The sequence below is a fragment of the Elephantulus edwardii genome, unplaced genomic scaffold (genome assembly GCF_000299155.1).
Source record: "Elephantulus edwardii isolate Elephantulus edwardi_28Jun2011 unplaced genomic scaffold, EleEdw1.0 scaffold00174, whole genome shotgun sequence".
In the NCBI taxonomy this organism is placed as follows: domain Eukaryota; kingdom Metazoa; phylum Chordata; class Mammalia; order Macroscelidea; family Macroscelididae; genus Elephantulus; species Elephantulus edwardii.
In genome coordinates, this window is record NW_006399924.1 from 1,392,494 (window position 1) to 1,414,366 (window position 21,873).

A 21,873-nucleotide genomic window follows, 5' to 3' on the forward strand; every position below is an offset into this window, starting at 1 on the left:
GAGCGCGGGCCTGGGGACTCGGGATCCCGCTACCGGGGCCGCAGCATGGGGCGCTTCCGCGGGGGCCTGCGCTGCATCAAGTACCTGCTGCTCGGCTTCAACCTGCTCTTCTGGGTGAGACCAGGAGCCGGGAGGGCAGAGGAGGGCAGAGGGAGCTCAGGGCCAGCATCCCCACGGAAACTGACCACTGCGGTGTCCGAGCTGGTCTCTTGGGGAGATGACTGGGGTATCCAGAACGGCAGAGGCAGAGGAGGGGAGACAAAGGGCGGGGGGAGGGATGGTGAGGGAATGGAACCGAGAGACTGAACGCTAAGAAATGGTGAAAAGGAGACCCCATGCCCCATGTGGCTCTTCTCCGTGAGGAACCCCCTGCCCTGCTTTTTATCTCCCAGCTGGTGATTCCCAGTGTAGTCACTAGCCTCCCCTCACCCGGTGGAGGTTGAGTCCCCAGAGCCAGCTCCCCTCCAGCCTCGTGTGCACACACACCCCCTTCTCTCTCTGCTCGGCGCTGGAGTGGGCCTGACTACAGTGTGGAGGAGAGAAAACCTCTGGTCTGGGGCTGGCGGGCGTGGTACCCCATCCAGAGTGTGTGAAGGCACCACCTGGCTGTGAAGGCTTGTCTAGGAAATTGGGGTAAAAGTGGAAATAAGGTGGGGTGTCACTGGCCCTATTTCTGAGCATTAGGGGATGGTACCGCTGGATGAGAGGGAGTGGGAAAAGGCGGGGCTTCGAAAGGGGTAGCAGCTTCTCTCCACAACCACCAGCTTGCATCCTCTGTTAAATACTAATAATGCTTGCAGAGATGATCTCATTCAACTTTGCAGGGGTTTATTGAACGGGTAGAATTCCTGGAATTTGTAGCTCACAGAAAAATAAGACTGGAGAAATAAGGGCTGTGACCTATGTCTGGAGAATTGTTGGGGGCAAGATTTGGGTTAGATCATTGCAGATTCTGATTACCAGGTCCTAGTCCCTGGAGGATTGTGAGACAAGATGTGAAAATTATCTGCACCTTCTCCCTTGGACTTTAACAGAATGCCAGCCAGTGCAACTTGGCTGGATTTTGCTTCTAGGTGCCCAGGTACTGTTGAGTTGTCAAATTGACTGATAGCGACCTCGTGTACAACAGAAGATACCTTGCCCAATCCCAATCCCATGGCATTCTCCCAATCTCTGCTGGTGCCCAAATTGCAGACACTGTTGCAGTCAATCCATCTCAGAAGGGCTTCCACTCTTTCACTGATCCTCTACTTTCTCAAGCATGTTGCCCTTTTCCAGGGACTGACCTCTTGACAATGTAATGAAAGTATGTTATCAGAAGACAGATTTTTTTTTTTTTTCCTTTGGGGCTCGGAAGATGGAGTGAGTATCTTGGAGATGGATCTGAATGCTCTGAAACTGCTAGAGAGGAGGAGAGCCTATCTACTCTGGGGAGATTGTGTCCCTAGACAGTATCTAACTAATGATTAAGTGATGGCCTCATGTGTCTGCCAACCCCATTAGCCCAGAGGCCAGTATGTCTCCATCTGTAAGCTCTTCAGAGGCTGGGTTGTCAACGTCAGCATCCTTAAGTTAGTAAAAGCTGTGAGAGAGGTAGGTACCTTATGGACAGCTCTTAATTTTTTTAGAAATAAAGCCCATGACTTTTGTAAATCTTGGCATTTTCATACAATGTACCACAAAGAGGACAGTTTTGACAGAACTGCCGGTATGGTTGCCAGGCTCTAAACTTTCTAGAACACTTCTAGTGGGTGACACATTGGCCAAGTGTTTAGCTATTGGCCAAAAGGCTGGTGGTTTAAATCTACCACCCACTCTACAGGGGAAAGAAGAGGTAGTCAGCTTCTGTGAGATGACAGCTGTGGACACCTTGTGGGGAAGTTCAACTCTGATATACAGGGTCTTTATGAATCAAAATCAACTCGAAAGTAGTAGGTTCAATTTTGGTTTAGAATCTTTATGAAAGCAAGTCCTTTCTTCCAAGAGCAACTGGTGAGTTCAAACTGCCAACCTCTCAACCAAAAGTTTGCTGCTGAGGGCTGAACAGTGTGTCACCAGAGCTCCTTAAAGCCTTTTGCATTGTGCTTTTTAATAGCCTGGCTTAATTTCAAAAGCTGTTAATTATAGATGTTGTGCTTCCATTACCCCTTTCACTCTCAGTGCTTGCAAATACAAATGATATTTTCTAGCAGCCTGAGAAGGAATCCTCAGGCTTGATTCAGTGCTGTTTTTTAGTGTTTGTTGTTGTGCCAGCCTTTCCAGGGATAATAGATAGCATTGTTGGACATTTTCAGTGTGTCAGGAACTGTGCTAAGCACATTGCATTGATTACATTTAATCCTCTCAACAGTCCTCAGGCAAATACCATTGTTATTTGTCTCATTTTCACAGATGAGAAAATGGAGGTTCAAATGGGTTCATTAACTTGCCCAAGGTCACCCACGTACTGAACAGCAGAGATGGGACTCAGCCTGCATATTCTTAAGCCTTGCATTACTTTCAGCTAAGAAAGTGTTCTCAAAGTGTAGTTTCTAGACCAGCAGCTTAAGCACCACCTGGTAAGCTGTCAGAAATGCCAATTCTCAGACCTCTCCTAAACCTACAGAATTAGAAATTCTAGGGGATGGGATCCAGCAATCTGTTTCATTAAGTCTTCCAGGTAACACTGATACATACTCAGGTTTGAGAACCACACTTTTAAACAGTGGTGTGTTGTAAACAAATATAAGGCATGATTCCTGTTCTTTAAGACCAGTGAATATAGAGCAATTAAACAGTATAATCAAGTGGCAGGTTTCATACTGCTGATCATAAACACAGTAAAGAAGGAAATAAAAACAAAGCAATGTTTGAGTGCCTACCATGTGCTCGCCACTGGTTTTAGGACTGACCTTTTAGAAACCAAAAATCCAAACCAGTTGCTGCTGAGTCAGCTCCAATTCTTGGTGGCTCTGGTGTGTCAGAGAAAGGCTCTAAATAATGGCTGAGTTTTCTGAAGTGGATTTCCAGACATCTCTGAGTGAATTCCAACAGTCAGCCTTTTGATTAGCAGCTGGGCTACCTGTTCATACGTGTACACACACACACACACACACACACACACACACACACACACAGAGTGAGCAAGCAAACTCTGGTGGCCTCGTGGCAAGAAGCTGCATTGCAATCTCAAAGGCACATTTCCTGAAGCCACCAGCTGCTCTGCAGGAGAAGGATGGGCAGTCTCCTCCCATTCCATTGACTGCCTCTAAAAACCCACTGGAGGGTCAGCTATGGGTTTTTACGGTACACCACCACCACCACTACAACAGAGCAGTTGGTGGCCTCAAACCACATGCCTTCAGGATTGCCGTGCAGCTTCCTACCACTAGGCCACCAGAACTTTACCTATCTATCTATCTATCATCTATATATCTATCCATCTATCTATCAGGGGAAGAATCACAGTAATAGTGAGGAATCAGGAAATACTCCTGAAGAAGCAGATACTTAAACTGAACTTGGAAGAATTAACAGAATCCAGGTGGACAAAAGTGCAGGAGTGACGAGCCATCCACGAGCAAGGCTGAGCCATCCATGAGCAAAGCTGGGTGTGAGCGACCATCAGACGAAGGGATCAGGCTGACGGAAGGGCAGAGGCCCAGCTCATCCACTAACTAGCAGAAGGAGGTTAGACAAGTGCTTTCTCATATGTGCACAGGGAATAACAGAGTTCTTGAGAGGATTAAAAGAAAATAATAAAGCATTAACCTCCTCTTTACCATGACCCTGATCTGAGTGTTCAAAACACATTAATTATTACCTTAATGTTTAAGTACCTGACACACAGGAAGCATTCAATAAATGGTATTTCTCTTTCTAGATTTCCTTAATGCTGGAGAATAGTATATGTGTGCTCTGGGTGAGTTTGAACTTGTCTTCATTTTACGATAATTGACATAAGCTTTTCAATTTGTACTCATGGGTGTCTACCACCCCCATCCCACCCCCACAATAGAACCTACATGCTCTAAGAAGGGGGACATTTCCTTCTGTTTTGTTCAGTGCTGTATCCTCACATGCCTAGAGCAGTGCCTAGCACCTAGGATATGCTGAATAGATATTTTCCGAATGCATTAATGAATCTGCAGGTTAGGGACCTTGGTACCAATGGCGTTCCTGATTTTCACAAGAATCAGTCCTCAACTTTATATGGAGGACTGTGCTCAGATCTCATCTCTGTCTCTGCCTGCTATTGGTTGGTTCTTTGCCTCTATTGAACCTAGAAGGGGTTTATGGGGAACTCATGCTAATTCAGTTCAACTGTAAAACAATGTATACAAACTTTATGAACTTTGTACATAAGCCAGTATAAATTTTTTTTTTTTTAAAGTGAGGGAGGCTGCAGGGTGTCAGAATGGCAGCCTCTCCAGGCTATATTTGAAAAATGAAAGGGCAAACTGAAACAGGTACCTAATGATTTGGGGGACAATGAGTGTTTGGGATCAACTGTCTAGATCTCTACTTTCTCTGAAATGGAGGAAACCTGTTTCCAGAACAGCCGCACCCAAGTTTCTAAAGTTGTTTTTTCCTTTGGTTTCCTGGAGCATAGGCTTCAGCCACAGCTTATCTTGTGATGTTGCCACACACCCTTAGATGCTTGTGTGCCTGCTTTTTTGAGGTACAGGGTCCCCCTCGGTGACAACACTTCATTTCCTGTCTGGAACTCACTGAAAGGCGGCTGTGGAGGTGGGGCAGGACGTGTTTTGTGTTCCACAATTTGACAAATCAATTAGCAATCTCCTTCTGGCAACCTGGGCTTAGTCTCCCTAGCCCGGCTCCTGGTTTTATAAACATTCAACTAAGATCTTGCCAGAGCCAGCAGAACACACTGTTGCCAAGGGACGCTGACTTTATTCACCATTGAACTTGCAAAAGCAAAGCCTAACCATTAACCCCACTAAATTAATTTCTGTTGTCATGGTTGATGTCTAACTCAAAACCCCTCCCAACAGCTGTCATGTCTAAATCTGGATACTACAATCAACGTAGTTGAATGCCTGTGCCTTTCATTGAAATCACCTTAATTTTTTTTTCCCCTCTGTTGCATAGCAATATAAATAAAACACCACAACCCATAAAGCCACATTTGTTGGTTTAAAGAAAAACCCTGGGCACGGTTTATTCCTTGGTTTATTGTTATACACTCAGTGCTTTCCTATCATTGTGCTGTGCAGCAAGACTCCCTTACCGACCAGCAGGAAGCAGGGCTGTGCATTGTTGAAGTCAGACGCCATATATGGCAAGCTTGACATTACTCTTTTCCTTCTCATCGTTGTTAGCAATACAGCTTTAAGTTTTCACTTGGTGACACCTAGCAGGCACTTTCAGGTCAGTTGTCTCATTAGTGTGGAAGTAAAAACAACTGAAGCCTACAGAGACCAGCACCTCCCCTCTAACAAACTTGCCTGAAACAGAAACTTCAGAGCTACCACCCGTCAAAATCTCTGGTAAGGAAGAAAAAAAAAAATACCTACAGAGAGTACTCAAGGGAAGTCCATTCAAAAACTTGAATTACTTCGACAGCATAAGAAAGATGGGCAGTCTGCGCCTGTGCAATGTACAGTCTCCCAAAACCCACTATGTGGGTCGAATATGAGTTGATTCCAACCGGTCAGCAGTGAGCGAGTGAGTGTGGGTCACTGTAGGACCGTCTTCATTTCTAATTTCTGTCAAGGTGGGCAGAGGACAACAGTGGCCAAGCTCACATAGGGTGGATGACAAGGCCTGGCACTGAGAGAGGGGCAAGGAGGCTCCCCTGGGACCACTGTAGAGAGGACAGAGCCTCAGCCCAAACAAGTCTAGGAATTAAACGTCTGGTAGGCAGTTTCTGCCTTCCCACTACCTGGTATTTCTCTACCATCTTACTACCAGCGGTACTTTGGACAAGTTCTATAAACACTTTGAGTCTCAGATTTTGAATCTACAGACTAAAGCTCTTGTTTTATTCAGATTCCAACTCATAATAACACTACAGGACAGAGTAGAACAACCTTGTGCTTGTGAGGCTGTAAATCTTTATGGAAACAGACAGCAGTTAATAGGTTGAAACTGCCAGCCTTTTGATTAACAACCAAGCATTCAACCCACTGCACCACCAAGACTCCTTAGTCTATGAAACAGTTGTGATAGGGTATCAACATCAAAACTATGTTCAGATAGCTGAGTACTTTGAATTGTTGTTGTTAGGTGCATGGTAGGGGCATGTAATAAAAACTCATTAACATATGCTATTATTTTTTAAAATTTTATTATTTGTGTGTGTGTGTGTGTGTGTGTGTGTACCATCAAATTGGATCCAGCTGGTACAGGAGGAGATTGCCCCTCCTCCAGCAGAGCATCTGGTGCATTCAAACCGTGCACCTTTGGGATTGCCATGCAGTTTCTTGCCACTAGGCCACCAGAGATCCACCATATGCTATTATTACTCAAAACTCAAATGCATTTCCCTCTAGTCAGTTCTAACTCCTAGCAAGCCTCCATTTGGTTTCCAAGGCTGCCAATCTTACTGTAAGGAGATTACCCTTTTTTGTCTCTTGGAATGGTGGTGAATTTGAACTGGAAAGATGCAATCTTTTGTTTAGCACTACAACATGTTACAAGAACTATGCCACCAGAGTGACGGAAGTGTTCGGTGTTGAGTCAGTTACGACCCATAGCCTCCTATGAACAGCAGATTTGTACCCTGACCTGTCCTGTGCCATTCTTGTTATCTCTGATACACTTGCACCCATTGTTACAGTTACTTTGTCAGTTCATCTCGTTGAGAGTCTTCCTATCTTTCACTGACCCTCCACCTTTCCAAACATGATGTCTTTTCCTAAAGACTGGCCCCTCCTAACAACATGTCACCAGGGTAGAGTAAATATCAGAAATGTTATATGCTGTGAAGTCTCCTGCCACCCATAACGACCCTATGTACAACAGCTCTGAAACCTGCCCTGTCCTGAGCCAGTCTCACTGACTCCGACACACCTTCCCCCATTGTGCCAGTCACTGTATCAACCCTCTCATCCAGGGTCTTCCAGTCCTGTGCTGTCCGCCCACTCTTCCAAGCATGATGTCCCTCTCCAAGGATCATTCTCTCTTGGCCACATATCCAAAGTATGTCAGACGGAGCTTCAAAATTCTAGCCTCCAAGGAGAAACAAGGTTTCACTCTCTCCAAGACAGACCTCTTTGTTTTCTTGTCAGTGCATGGTATGTTCAAGACTCTTCTCCAGCACCAGAACTCAATGACATCGATTCCTCTATCATCCTTAGTCATCATCTAGCTCTCTGATGCATAGCTAGTAATTGTTGAGTATCATGGACTGGATCAGGTGCACCTTAGTCTCTAGATAGACGTTGTTGCTTCTCAGTAGCCTGGAGAGGTCAAATACACAATCTAAGAAAAAAAGCAAACAAGTGTCTTAGGTCCAAACAAGCAAAACTATGAGAATCTTGTAGCGTCTCAGTGCCATGGCATCAAAGAAAGCAGTTCCTTCTCTATCATCAGTTCTCTTAGCATGTGTGCTCACTTTCTACTCAATGCCTGGCACCTTGCTAAGGGCCGGGAATTCAAATATGATTCCAACACAGCCCTTGATCTTGAGACCCTCGAGCGTTTGTTGAATGCTCTGCTTTTGCCTTTTTTATTATTGTTGCTGTTGTTAGGTGCCATCAAGTCAATTATGACTCATCGCAACCCTATGAACAACAGATCTAAACCTCGCTCTATCCTGAGCAGTCCTCATGATCCTCTACCTTGCTCAAGGCTATTGCTGCAGTCGCCGTGTCAGTCCACGTCATTGAGAGTCGTTCTGTCTTTTGCTGACCCTTGTTACATTCCATTGAGTTGGAACTGAATCACAATTGACCCTCCAGTGGGTTTTCAGAGACAGGAAGGCACACAGGAGTATAGTTCATTGGCCTGTTCAGCCTGTGCTCATTGAGAGCAAGGACTCTTGCAAATTGGTGCTTCCCTTGTCCCTGCTCCTCAGCACCTCAGAGAGAGTCCTCCCCAACACCAGGCTGTGCCCAGCAAGATCTGTCTGCCTTGGTACCACTAAGTGGAGGCCAGGGGATGACAATGGAGAAACATTTGGCTGATCAGTGCTGCTCGATTTAAAATGCATGCAAATCACTAAGGAATCACACTCAAATGTACATTCTGGTTCAATCTATTTGCATTTCAAACTAGCCTCCAAGGAATAGTGATGCATTATCTGCTGGTCTGGGAAGCACACAAGAGAAACGCAAGCTTAGATTTTGGTAGAAGAAATCAGAAACCCATATTACTTTTTATTTCTGGATGGGACGAGAAGGGCTCTCTTGGTTTACTTGTGACAGTTCCTGTAATTCCACTCACCACTTCACCGTTATTGTTTTAAGGCTGAGAAGTGATGGCTTGTGGAATCACTAGGTGACCACATGGCCACTGTCCATTTCTTATCATTCTGTTTTTCTAGAACATCATATTCAATACCTTGTCTCCAGCCATGTGTGACAAAAGAGAAAATAGAATTCATCTTTCACCTTAATATCAATGGTTAATGTCACAGCAGGGCTATTCTCTGAAGTAAGTGATGTTTTACTGACCACTAAAACCAGTGTCAAGGTCACTAAAGAATTAAGAACAGAATGAGACAGGTAAGATGGGAATAAGAATGGACAGAGAGCACTCATAACAGATGAATGGAGGATACCCGGGTCTCCCTGTTCATCTTTGGATTTCATTGGGAACAAAAATTCTAATACTCATTAATATTTGTATGATATTTTAGTTTACAAAATACTTTTGTGAATATACTTGATAAAGTATCCTAACAGTTCCACGTAATAGATGTAATGATGCCTAGTTTGTAGATGTGGAAGCTGAAAGTCAGGCATAGTCTATTTTCTGACTGAGGTAGAGGCAGGGCTGAGCAAAGCCAGGATTCACATTCAGGTCTTCTGATTTTAAACCTCACATTCTTCTTTAAGCTGTTGTAACTTGTGGAATATAAAGTATGAAAGACACTACTGAGTGGCTTGGAAATGTGAAGGTTAAGATGAGAGAGATTATATCCAATGTCAGACTTAATCTTAATGAATTCCAGAAATACAGCTACACAAAGATGGAAGAAACAGGGGAAAGTCTGAGAATGGATTGGCACATTTGTAAAGCAAGATGAAGGATTGAGAAAGGATGTGAATCAAGACACGCCTTAGAGGAATAATTTCAGTAACAAAAACTAGAAGAATACGAAGCATTCTGTAAATATTAGCCTGTGCCAGCCTCTGTTTAAGCACAACTTAGAATATATTTCCTTTAGGCCTCACAATAACTCTATGAAGGATGGCACTAACAGTTAAAACATTGGACCTCTAATTGTAAGTTTAGCCGTTCGAGACCACCCAGAAGCACTTCAGAAGAAATGCCTGGCAGTCTGCTTCCAAAAGGTCCCAGCTGGAAATCCCTGTGGAATGCAGTTCTGTTCTGATTTGCATGGGGTCACTATGAGTCAGAATTGACTTCTTGACAATGAGTTTAGTTGGTGTTTATGATCACACACACCCCCCTTTAGTGGTACATGGCCTGGTGACAAGGAATTGTAGTTCAAATCTGCCAGCTAGTCCTCAGAAGAAACATGGGCAGTCTCCCCCTGTGCAACCCACAGCCTCTGAAAACTTGCTGGAGGGCCAGCGTTGAGTCTGTTCTGACTGAGATGACACACAATAACAACAGAGTACAGAGTGTCAGTGACGTGCCTGGCATCTCAGAGCTACGCAGAGGCAGAACTGAGTTTCTGTGATTGGCTCCCGAGTCTGTGCTTTTACTTCTCCCAAGAGAAGGCTGAAGCTACGGGAGCATGTGAAGTCCTGAACTCCAGACCTGTGCTGTACAAGGTGTAGCCACTAGGCACATGGTGCTGTATAGTGTTGAGTCAGAACCAACCCATAGCTGGCCTTCCAGTGGATTTTCAGAGGCTGTAAATCACATGGAAAGAGTTTGCCCATCCTTCTCCCACAGAGCAGCTTGTGGATTTAAGCCATGAGCCTTTGCATCAGCAGCACTATTCCTTACCACCAAGTCTTAAATTTAAATGAATTGAGAGTCAATGAAATGAAACATTCAATTTCTAACTTTCACTAGTGGCTATAGTATTTGACAGCACAGACAGAATATATTATAACGGAGACAGTTCTATTGAACATCTCTGTCTTAAATATATTCTTTTCCCAATAAATATATCTTTTCTTGGTTTCCTCATATTGGCTCATAAAAAAATTACTAAAATTAGAGAGCATGGGAAACATTCTTTGTAAAAGGTCACTGGCATTTCTGGTATAGAAGATTTTGGAAACCCAAGGGAATTCCAGCTATCATAGAAAGAGACAACATAAAGCTAAAATAAAAATTAGGGGAGACAGGCAGCAGAGAGCAAAGTTATTGGTGCTGTGGGAGCAGTGTTTCCTATCTCCAGTTGGGTTCAGTTTTCAGTTTGAATGTAATATTAGCAGTTCTACCAGCATAATAACTCATTGCCAAGCACTCACTGTTTTAAATGTGTAACATGAACTCTTTGCAGAGACACTATTATTATCTCACTTTTGAAGATGAAGAAGCTGAGGCTCAGATAGACTGAGTGACTTGCCTAAGATCACAAGACAGTCAGTGGCTGAGTCTGATGGGAGCCCAGGCTGCCTAGAATTCATTTTTATCTGCCTCTCTCCTCTCTACCACAGGCTGGCTGTGTGGGTTTTTGTTCTTACTCAGTGTGAGGACACCCATCTCCAGTAGGAAAACTCAGAAGAGGTAGCATTTTCTAGGAGAGCGGTTGTCAAACATTCCAAAGTGTGTGCCAAGCCCTTTCTCTCCATGGTGATGGTAATTGAGAAAGAATCAATTTATAACCTGGGGCAAGAAAATTGGGCAGGGGTGACAGAACCCCTCAATCATGGCCAGGCCACCTGGTCTTCTGTTCCAGCACAGATCTGTGTAGTCTTCTGTAAATAGGTCGATGCTACCCACCCGCTGACCTCAAATCGTCCTACTAACATTGCTGTTTGGATAAAAACCTCTTAGAACACCAGCCTTAGCCTTAATAATTTCTACTGAATTTCACATGACCAAACTTGACACAGTGACTGCAGCAGTGTGTTCGAGTGTGTCAGAGATTGTGTGGATGGCACAGCATGGGATGAGGTTCAGATCTGTTGTTCAAAGGGTCGACCTGACAGCACCTAATAACAACTTTAAAAGAAGTCTCTTAATTTGTTCCAATCCAGATTTCTGCCTGAATTTTTTTTCTTCCATTTTTTTTTCTATAACAACTAAAATTGTGTGAAGATAATTATTAATACATAAGAATCCTGTTTATCTGATCAACTCTCTTAGGGGGAAAAAAGTATTTTAAAACCCACTGCCATCAAGTCAATTCTGACCCATAGCAACTCCCCAAGGCTGTAAATCTAATTTATGGGAGGAGCGTGTCCATCTTTCTCTCAATGAAAGGCTGGCAGATTAGAACCCCTGACCTTTCAGTAGGCAGCCTAACAGCTAGAGAATGCCAACAGAGCTTCTATTGTAAAAGAACTATTATGATGCCCTTTTTTGCTTAGATATAGCATGATGTGAAAGAAGCATCACAATAACCATCGTAGGCCCTGTGATAAGAATGGAGCTATGGGGGCCTAGTGAGTAGGGAGTTGCCTCGCTAACGTGCAGATGCTACCTCTGTGGTGGTTCGAACCCACTAGCTGTTGCCTCCATGGGAGAAAAATGGGAAATCTCCCATGTGATTTACTGTCTCAGAAAATCTGCTGGAGAGTCAGCTACGGGTCACTTCCAACTCAATGTCATAAAACAAGAGAAGAGCTTAGCTGAGGTGAGGCATGTTGTGGTTGTTGATAGCAACCCTGTGAGCAAAAGATCTGAACCCTGTTCTATCCCGCGCCATCCTCACACTTCCTGACACACAAGAACCCATTGCAGCAATTACCTTGTCAATCCACCTAGTTGAGGGTCTTCCTCTCCTTTGCCGACCCTCCACCCTTCCCAGCATCATGTCTCTCTCCAAGGAATAGTGCCTCCTAGCAACATATCTAAAAGTACGTGAAATGAAGCCTCACCATTCTTGCTTCCAAAGAGCCCTCGGCTACATCATCTCCAAGACATATCGGTGTGTTCTCTTGGCTGTCCATGGGATGTTCAGTGCTCTTCTCCAGCACCATGGCTCAAAGGCATCAGTAATTCTTCTGTCATCCTTAATAGTCCAGCTTTCAGATGCATAGCAAGTAATTGGAAAGGCCTTGGCCTGAATCAGAAAAGGTAAAGCATACATTGGGATTAATTCATCCCATGACTTGGCAGACTGGGTTTCTATGAGAATATGATCTTCACTTGATAAAGCCCTCTGCCCCCTGGAATGATTAGCCAATAATCTGTGACATTTGTTTAGCAGTTTAAATAAAACTGCACAGCTCTCTTCACCTGTTTTACAGTTCCTTACTCGTCCCCTCCTTTCTCCTATATATTTCCAAGTAGGAAGGGGAAAAAAATTATGCATAATCACTGAATAAATGCAACACACTTTCTTTTTTTTTTTTTTTGCAACACACTTTCTAGTAGTGTCTTTATGTCAACTATCCGCTTTGTCGTTCAGAGTAAGGTTTTCATCCCAATTTTGTTTCCTTTCCCTAAGTTTGACGATCACCCTACACTTCTTATTTTTTATCATCAATATTTTAACAAAAGTTTATAGAAAACTTGGATATTCATTCACTCATTGTTGCACACGCTACACTTCTAAAGTGCCTTCCAGAAATATCTGTTGAACCGTGTTGAAAGTAGACAAGTTAATTTCAATAAAAAGACATTCAAAAATTCTCATTACTATTAAGTCATAGTTGACCAACTCACAGCTGTCCGTCATAACTTGAGATTCTTCTTATGGAATATTGTGGGGGAAAGAAAATAATCCAAGCCCATATAATGTCTCATCATTCCAGGTCCTGATGGCAAAGGCGAGGGCAACTGAGTCCCTCAGAAGTGGTTCTAATAAAGTCCTTTAGGAGAAAGTTCCACCTTTAGAAGAAAGAACCCTCACTTTGCTTTCACTACATAACAGGCTGAAAGTCTTGGGAGATGCCTTTTGTTCCTTTAAGAAAATAAGTATAATCTTCCAGTGCAAATGTGACTTTCTGACTTTTGCCTGCTAACAGGATGAGACTCCATTACCCTCACGGAATTTAATGGAGTTTGCAATCAGCTTGAGAACTGGGAGTACTCTGTTACATGATTCCATCTGTGATGAGAATTGTTACCAAGAGCAAGTTATTAACTTAAAAGCTCTTAATGAAAGTTCTAGGGTAGAAGTGTCACTCCTGACTTTGTGTGACTTCACAAGCAGAGTTACAGATAAGTTAGGGTATGTGTACACAGAGTGCTTGCCATGGAAAAGCAAGAAAGCAATATTGTCCATTCAAAATGCAATATAATTGTGTGTATGTGCATGTGTGTGTCCCTAGGTGCCAAAAATCCTTTGAACTCAACTACTAACCTACAGAGATGCTCCGGAAGCAGTTTACATTTTGTGCTGGACTCCTAACCAAAAGATCAACCATTCAAATCCACGAGCTGAGCCAGCCCGTACATACACAAACTATAACCTGATTAAAACTCTTGATTATTTCAACTTACTTGGATTCACAGTCAACAGTCTTGATACCATCAGGAGGTTGGGAGACATACAGCCTTGGGAAAGGCTACTGTCAGGGATCTCTCCAAAGTCCTGAAGAGCAGTGATGTCAGTTTAAAGACTAAGGTGTGTCTAATTCAAGCCACAGTCTTTCTAATTACCTGCAATGCATCTGACAGCTGGACAATATAGAAGAATGACTGGAGAAAAGTTGATGCATTTGAGTTGTGGTGTTGGAAAGGAGTGCTGAATGGCCCATGGACTGCCAAAAGAATAAACAAATATGCCTTGGACAAAAAGCAACCAGAATGTTCCTTGGATGCAAAGATGATTAAGTTTTGTCTCATGTATTTTGGACATATCAGGAGATGCTATTCACTGGAAAGGGATGTCAGCAAAGGGAAGACCCTAAGCCAGAAGGATTGATAGAGAATCTGCAACAATGGACTCAAATGTGTTGAGGATGGCAATGACGACAGGATAGGACAGAGTTTACACCTGTTGTTCATAGGTTCGCTATGAATCACACACTTGAGGGCAATTAACAGCAACAAGCTGACCTAGGAGAGAGCAAAGGGCAATATCTTCCCATAATTATTTATATATACCCTCAGAAACTCACCTAATGGAGTCATAGCTCGCAATAGTGAGTTGTCTGGGTTTCTTTATTGTTGTTTACAAACCTAAAGATGGATAGTTCTGACCAACCCTGCAGTGCAATGGAAGAAAAGCCTGGTAATCTGCTTTCACAAAGACCATCAACTCAGTTTATTGCTGATGCGTCAATTCTGATTCAACCTCCATCAGGCTTCTAAAGCTGTAAAAGTAACAGGAAGAGACTGCCTATCATTCTCCCTTGGGGCTGCTGGTGGATTCAAACCACCAGACCCATGTAGTCTTTAGGCTAAGAATGCAGTTTGCTGAAGAATAGTGTGAAACACAGGGGATGCAAACTTTGCAAGCAAACCAGTATAAAAGTTTAAAAGACACACACACAAAGTGTGTAATTCTCTACAGATCATGGCATCAAGAAAATCCTATGAGCTCTGGTGGCCTAGTGGTAAGCTGTTCTACAATCCTGAAGGTATGTTGTTCAAATCTACTAGTTACTCCATGAGAGGATGGGTAATCTCCTTTGCAATTAAAAGCCTCTGAAAACCTACTGGAGGGTCAGCTTAGAGTTGTTTCTCACTCGATGGCATATGACAGCATATATAGAGGGGAGGAGGAAGGGATGGTGAGGTGTGGTAGGTGGTAAGGCAGGCAAGAGAGAGAGAATAATTGAAATAAGCCCCTGTCAATAAAAGGCAAGCATAGACTTATTCCCTGTGGCAGTGCACGGTGCATAGTACAAATCCCAGCAGGTTTAGGAAAACACAGAGCTGATATTCCGTGCTTAGGGTTTGTTTTGTTTTTCTGTTGGGTGACTGTTTCGCTGAGTGGATCCAACAGTGTGTTCACACAGTGCTTCCAAAGTGTCTGCACGGTGTTTCCCAGGAGAAGATGAATTGAAAAGAGCACCTTGCAAAATATTCCCTTGGAGAGCTGTGAGGAAGCTTGCAATTGCTACTATCATCCTGAAAGGTGTTTTGTCAAGATCTTTTCTTCATTCATATAACTAGTATTTGTGGGGAGCCCACTCTGCTGGCAGAGAATTGAGTGCGGGGGAAGGAGCAGCAGAGGCCCTGGCCTTGCCCTCAAGGAGATAAGGCCTTAATTTGAAAAGCTGCAGAAACATTTAAGTGGAAATTCTATGATTCTCTGCTAGATACAGGGAGCGCTTGGGTGGCATAATCTGTAGGGAACTGTGTTGATGATTGAAAGGCTACACCTCTCAGGTGACTCTGAGGGAGAAAGATGGGAAATCTCCCATGTGATTTACAGCTTCAGAAAATAGGTGACCAGATGTTAGTTGGTTCCAGCTGCACAGCAATGACTTTGACTTTAACTAGATATGGAGGAAAGTGCATTTGAAGACCAGCGTAGGCTTCCCAGAGAAAGTGGCATTAAGGCTGAGAGCTAAAGGCCAGTGGGTATTAGTTAACAGAGTGGGAGGAAAAGAGCATTGGAAATTAGGGCAGTGGCAAGTGGGAGACAAGAACTAAAACTGTGCTTGCGCATCTGACCTTTAAGCGTGTCTCCCATCTCAGCAAAAGCATATGTCCAGTCTGAGAACTTCCCTATGTGATGATTTTTACCTAAAAGGGGAGATTTCTACAGGATTCAGTTACCAGAGAGCATGCACTAGCACACTCCATCTCTTTGTATTTCTCTCACTGCCATCCAGTCAGAACCAACTCCCGGTGGACCCTCCAGTGGGTTTCCGACGCTGCAAATCACAGAGAAGCAGGCTACCCACTTCCCCCCAAGGAGCCACTGGTGGATTCGAACCAACAGAGATACTAACCATTGTATCGTAACTTCCTGCAGATTCTGCCAAAGCTCCTTCACCAGATTGTTGTTGTTATGTGTTGTCAAGTCAATTATGATTCATTGCAACCCCGTGAACAATGGCTTTGAACCTGACTCTATCCTGAGCCCACCTCACCACTTCAGACACTCTGAACTCCATTGCCACAGTCACTATGTCATTCTATCTCATTCAGAATCTTACTTTCCTACATTGACCCTCCACCCTTCCAAGCATGATGTCCTTCTCCAAGGACTGTTCCCGCCTGACAACATGCCCAAAGTGTGTACGACAGAGTTCCTTGCTTCCAATCAACCTGGTTCCCCACTCTAGGACAGACTTGTTTGTTATCTTGGTGGTCCATGCTATGTTCAATACTCTTCTCCAGCACCACAACTCAAAAGACATTGAGTCTTCTTCTGTCATCCTTATTCATTGTCCCGCTCACAGATGCATAACAAGCAATTGAGAAGATCCTGTTTAGATCAGGCACACCTTAGTCTTTAAACTAACATCATTGCTCTTTAGCATCCTGGAAGGGTTCTTGACAGCAGATTTTCCCAGTGTAATTCATCTTAGATGATATCATTAACAACCTCAATTCTTTTCCCATCCACCATGATAGTGCCTATGGGGCCAGTGGGTATCTTTGTTTTATTGATATTGAGATATGACCATATAGAAGGCTGCAGTCCTTGACCTTCAGCAAGTTCTTCTAGTCTTCCTCAGTTTCGACGAGAAATGTTGTATCACCATGGTGGTTAGTATAGGTGCCCTTGATTCTATTTTGACTCCTAGTGACCCCATGTGACAAAGCAGAAATAAGTTTTCCTCTGCTGTGACATTAATGGAAGCAGATCTCCAGGACTTTCTACTGTGAAGACGCTCAGAGACTTTGAACCACTAAGCTTTTACTTAGGAGCCCAGTGATTAGCTGTAGTACACCCAGGTTTGCCCCCCTAGATAGCCGAGTAATGATTGTTTGCTCTTTATGATCAGCGCTGGTTAGCCTCCTAGGAAGAGCCATAGACTTTGCAACTCAATAGCTCCTAATGCCTTCACATGGTTACAGACTACCTGTAAGCCACCAGGAGCTCTGATGGCTTAGTGGTAAGGAGTTGCTCTGGCAATCCAAAGGAATGTGGTTCAAATCTACCAGCTGTTCCACAGGGGAAAGATGGGCAGTCTCTTCCAGGGTAATTTACAGCCTCTGGAAACCCACTGAAGCATCAGCTATGGGTTGATATCCACTCAATGGAACCAAACTTCATGAGAGTAGAGTTTGCTGGGGATCTTGATCATGATTCGTGAAAAGTTTTTAAAGTGGAATGAAAACAGTATCCTTAAGATAAGACATTCAGTATTTCCTCTGCAAACCTAGGAAAGTAGAGATGAATACAGTAAAATAAAGTTGGACTCTATTAATGTGTTCTACTTTGTGCTAAATGGTTTGTTTGGGGAAGTTAGCTATTAAGGAGACATTTGTAGGGTCATTTTGCTCATCTATTTTGCTTTAAATACTTTCTAACCAGACTGTCATCCTCTCCTTTGCGTCTTTAGTTTTAGGACTCAAATTGAAACCAAAGACATATGTTTACAATTTATAACTTCATGTTCTGCAAACTCACTGGAATAGGTTAGCTACTGAAATAACTCCCAACGGAGATCCAAATGTAATTACTGTGTATCTCGTGGGCCTCTCCTTAATGGCACTGTCGGTTATTTCCACTGCTATCTTTTCATCTTTATTTCATTTTACTTCTCTTTTTAAATAGTGGCTGTACTTTAACCTTCAAAATCCCATTTTATTACATCCTGTCATTCACAGTTGATACTCGGACGAGTAACCGTGTATGGCTTCTGATCCTGTGGCTAATTTCTGCCCACAGTATTACATGCTTTCTTGGCCCACCCCAAGGGGAGCTGCCCCATGAGTCCCTGAGCTTCTTGGGAGAAGGGGCTAGATCTTGCCCTACTGTGCAGTATGTGCTTAATTAATTAAATGAGTAACATCAAAGTCTAACTCATGCAGTTGAATGAAAATGTTCATTCCTAGAAAAACAGCATCTTCTCCTACAGTATTGTTCTAAAGGCACAGGGTTTATTAGCATTACTCCTACACGAGGCCAGCACTCCGCAGGTTCTGACAGTGCAGAGTGAATCCTACATAATCCTTACCTCCCACCACGTCCACACCTGAGTGAACTCTGGTCCTCAGCTTTCCAAGTCTTTACCTTTGGTTCCTCATCTGAGTCTGGCACTCAGGCAGCATTCATGTCAATGAGTCTTCCCATCAAACGGACGGCTACCCTCCTCTCAAGGGTTTGCCATGTACTTTCCAAGATGGTGCCAAGCTGATTGGCAACCTTGAGTCACAATCAGCCCCAAATCATCTTCCACACCCCTGACTCTGACCTCACCTGGATTTGTGCTATTACCTCTGCCTGGAATTCTCTCCTCCCTCTAACCGTGTGCTGCTCACACACTCTGCAAGAGGTAAATAAAATTTTAATGTTTCTGTCGAACAGTAGTAACTGTCCTTTGCTCCATTAGCAGTGTGCATGCTCTTTATCTTCAATGTTGTCAGATGATACAGTAATTAAGGTAAGCATGGACTGTGCTTATTTCTAATTGTTGTTAGGTGCCTTCGAGTTGCCCTGCGACTCATAGTACAACAGCTCTGAAGACTGCCCTGTCCTAAGCCCGTCTCACTAATTCCAACACACCAACCCTCATTGCCCCAGTTACTGTATCAATCCATCTCATCCGGTGTCTTCCTCTCCTGCACCCTTCCACCCTTCTAAGCATGATGTCCTTCTCCAAGGACTGGTCCCTCCTGGTCATGTGCCCAAATTATGCCAGACAGAGCTTCAAAATCCTAATCTCCACAGAGAAACTTAGTTTCACCCTTTCCAAGACAGACCTATTTGTCTTTTTGGTGGTTCAAGACTCTTTCCAGCATCACAACTCAAAGGCATAGCTTCTTCTTCTGTCATCCCTAGTCATTGTTCAACTCTCTGATGCATAACAAGCAATTGTAAAGACCTTGGCCTGATTAGGTGCACCTTAGTCTCTAGACTAACATCGTTGCTTCTCAGGACTCTGGAGTACTGATAACAGATTTTCCCAGTGCAATTCATCTTTTGATTTCTTGACTGCTGGTGTAAAGAGTATTTATTGTAGAACCGAGAAAGCTATAATTGTTAACAACCTCAATCTCTTCTCCATCCATCATGAGCTTCTCTTCATCATATCAAAGATTCTTTTCCTAGGTATGGTTATTTTCTATCTCTCTCTCTTTCAATCCCACAGCACCTACAGAATCAGAACCCCTTTGTGAATTTACAATCCCTGATAGGAACAGAGACTACCCAGTCAGGTAACCATGGTGCTATATTCTTGTTTTTAAGCATACTTCCATTATATATTAGTCACATGAATGTGAGCCATGCTATTCTTTGTATGATTATCTCCCTAATACCTGGCACAGTACATGAACTGGATTATAGTTGATATTTAATAATTGGGAAAGGGGGGAAGGGAAAGAGATAACAGTGGGAATAAGAAAAGAAAAGGAAGAAAAATAGAGGCAGTCCCTCATTCTGTATATATTTTGACATTGACAGAGATTCAGTATTTCATCTGAATTCAGAGAGTGGCTGAGATTGGATACAGAGAGTAGGTGGGGATAAGGGAGGATTTGAGTCCCTGGGTGGTGTAAACTATTAGTACATTTAACTGCTAACTGAAAGTTAGAGGGCTCAATCTACCCAGATTTATCTTGAAAGAAAGACCTGGCCATCTAGTCCCTCCCAATAAATAAAAAAATAAAAATAAATGTAAAAAAATAAAAATAAATCAGCCATTGAAAATCCTATGGCATCCAGCCAATAGGCGAAAGGAACACTTGACACATGGATATGGATAGAGCTGAATAATTTTATACTAAGTGAAATGCCAACCACAAAGAGGTAAATATTTGTATGATCTCATTTATATGAAAAGACAAATATATGGAGACCAATGTTGATTAGGAGTGGCCTTGGGTGGGAAGGAGGGGTAAACAGGGGACAGTATTGATGGAAATATGGCATTAAGGATATATAAGATTGAACAGCTGGCTATTGTAATTACTGTCAGTTTTTGTTGTTGTGTACCGTTAAATCAGAAACAGCCCATTGCTAACTCTCCAGCAAGTTTTCAGAGGCAATTAATCACAAGGGAGGAGATTGGCTATCTTTCTCTTCCAGAGCAGCTGGTGGTTTCGAATGATGTGCCTTCGAGATTGCAGCACAACTTCTTACCAACTGAACTCACAAAAAAATGTGACAGATAAATTTACACGGAATAGAGGAGGAGGAAAAAAAGAGTAGTGATTGAGGCTGCTTATGTAGACAGATACTTTATAGTATTTGATTCCTTAGTCTGGATGTTTAAGATCCTAGTTTCATAGAACATTCCAGTTAATTTACCTACTAACATGGAAAGTGTTTCTGTTCTGCCTCCTACTCTATTGCATATTGCTTGGGATCTTAAAGGCTTGCAAGCAACCATCCAAGACAATAGAGGAGCATATAGAACTGGATGATGCTTTGCTTGTACTGAATATTTCAATCAAAGACTCTAGTGAAGCATCTTGATAGAAAAAGGGAAACGTAGAATTTCAAATGTTCATGGATTCCAAGGTTGCTCAAGCCATGAGGGAATGAGGCTCTGAAATTTTGGTCCTGAGATCATTATTAATAAAGTCTAGGGCTGTCACCTGGGGGAGGGAGGGGACTGTCTTCTTAAAATTGAGGAATAATTTAGCTTAACTAGTAGAAAATATCCACTTTGAGCATTATGCTCTTAAAATTTATCTCTATGAATTCAAATTTATAAAGATTGTCTAAGAAGTTTAAGAGATGGTGAATGTATGTTAATGGGGAAGGAACAACTCATAAAATGAGGGTGAGATTTCAAGCTCAAATAACATAATGGCAATGAATAGTACATGTTGAAGCAATTGGATTGGATGGGATTGGATTGGATTGGATTGGATTGGATTGAATAAAGTGGATTGACACAGTAACTAGAGTAATGGGGGTAGGTGTGTCAGAGACAATAAGACTGTTTCAGAATAGATCAGTATTCAGAGCTATTGTACATAGAGTCACTATGAGTTGCAGTCAACTCAATGGCACATAACGAGTCTGAACAACAACAAAGTAAAAAAATTCTATGGAGCACAGCTCTACTTTGACATACACAGATAGTCATGAGTTAGAATCCCCTAACAACTGATTAGGGTTTAAATTGCAACTAAGACTGGCAGGCTTCCCTCAGGCCATTCCATGAGACCACCTTCTTCTGTGTATTTTCACAGGCAGTGATGAGAGTTTAATGACACTAGACTTAGTCACTTTGTTCCTGATTGGACTGAAGTCGGCATGAATATTTCCAAACAGTTTCTGGTCTGTGGTTAGATCAGCTAAAGTCTGGTGAATGTAAACTATTTTATGAGTCTTAGAAGGATGATGCTGTTAAAAAGGACTAATAGGTGACATTTCCTATATTGATACCACGTTACAAAATGGTGACTCCTGTGACTTTGGTCATAAGCAGCATCAACCCTGACCAGGTTTCCCCAAACCAGTAAGCAACCCTGGGCTGGGAGGATTCCCCTCCACACAATGATGACATTCAGCTAAAGCCACAGTTTCCTTGACCCAGAAGGAAACCCGTGTGGTTTGGGGCTCGGGGGCGTGGATGAGCAAGAGCA

General features: G+C 43.0%; 1 protein-coding gene across 2 annotated transcripts in view; it reads left to right on the forward strand.

The window, feature by feature from the left end:
* The first annotated feature begins 22 nt into the window (after positions 1–22).
* Positions 23–21,873, forward strand: part of TSPAN2 (tetraspanin 2) — a 70,153-nt gene continuing 48,302 nt past the window's right edge. Inside the window, exon 1 of one of the 2 annotated variants that reach the window (XM_006895678.1) lies at positions 23–114. In XM_006895678.1, the coding sequence (XP_006895740.1) occupies positions 46–114 (69 nt within the window). In that variant the 5' untranslated portion in view covers positions 23–45. The remainder of the gene's footprint in view (positions 115–21,873) is intronic. The other variant, XM_006895679.1, reaches the window with a different exon arrangement.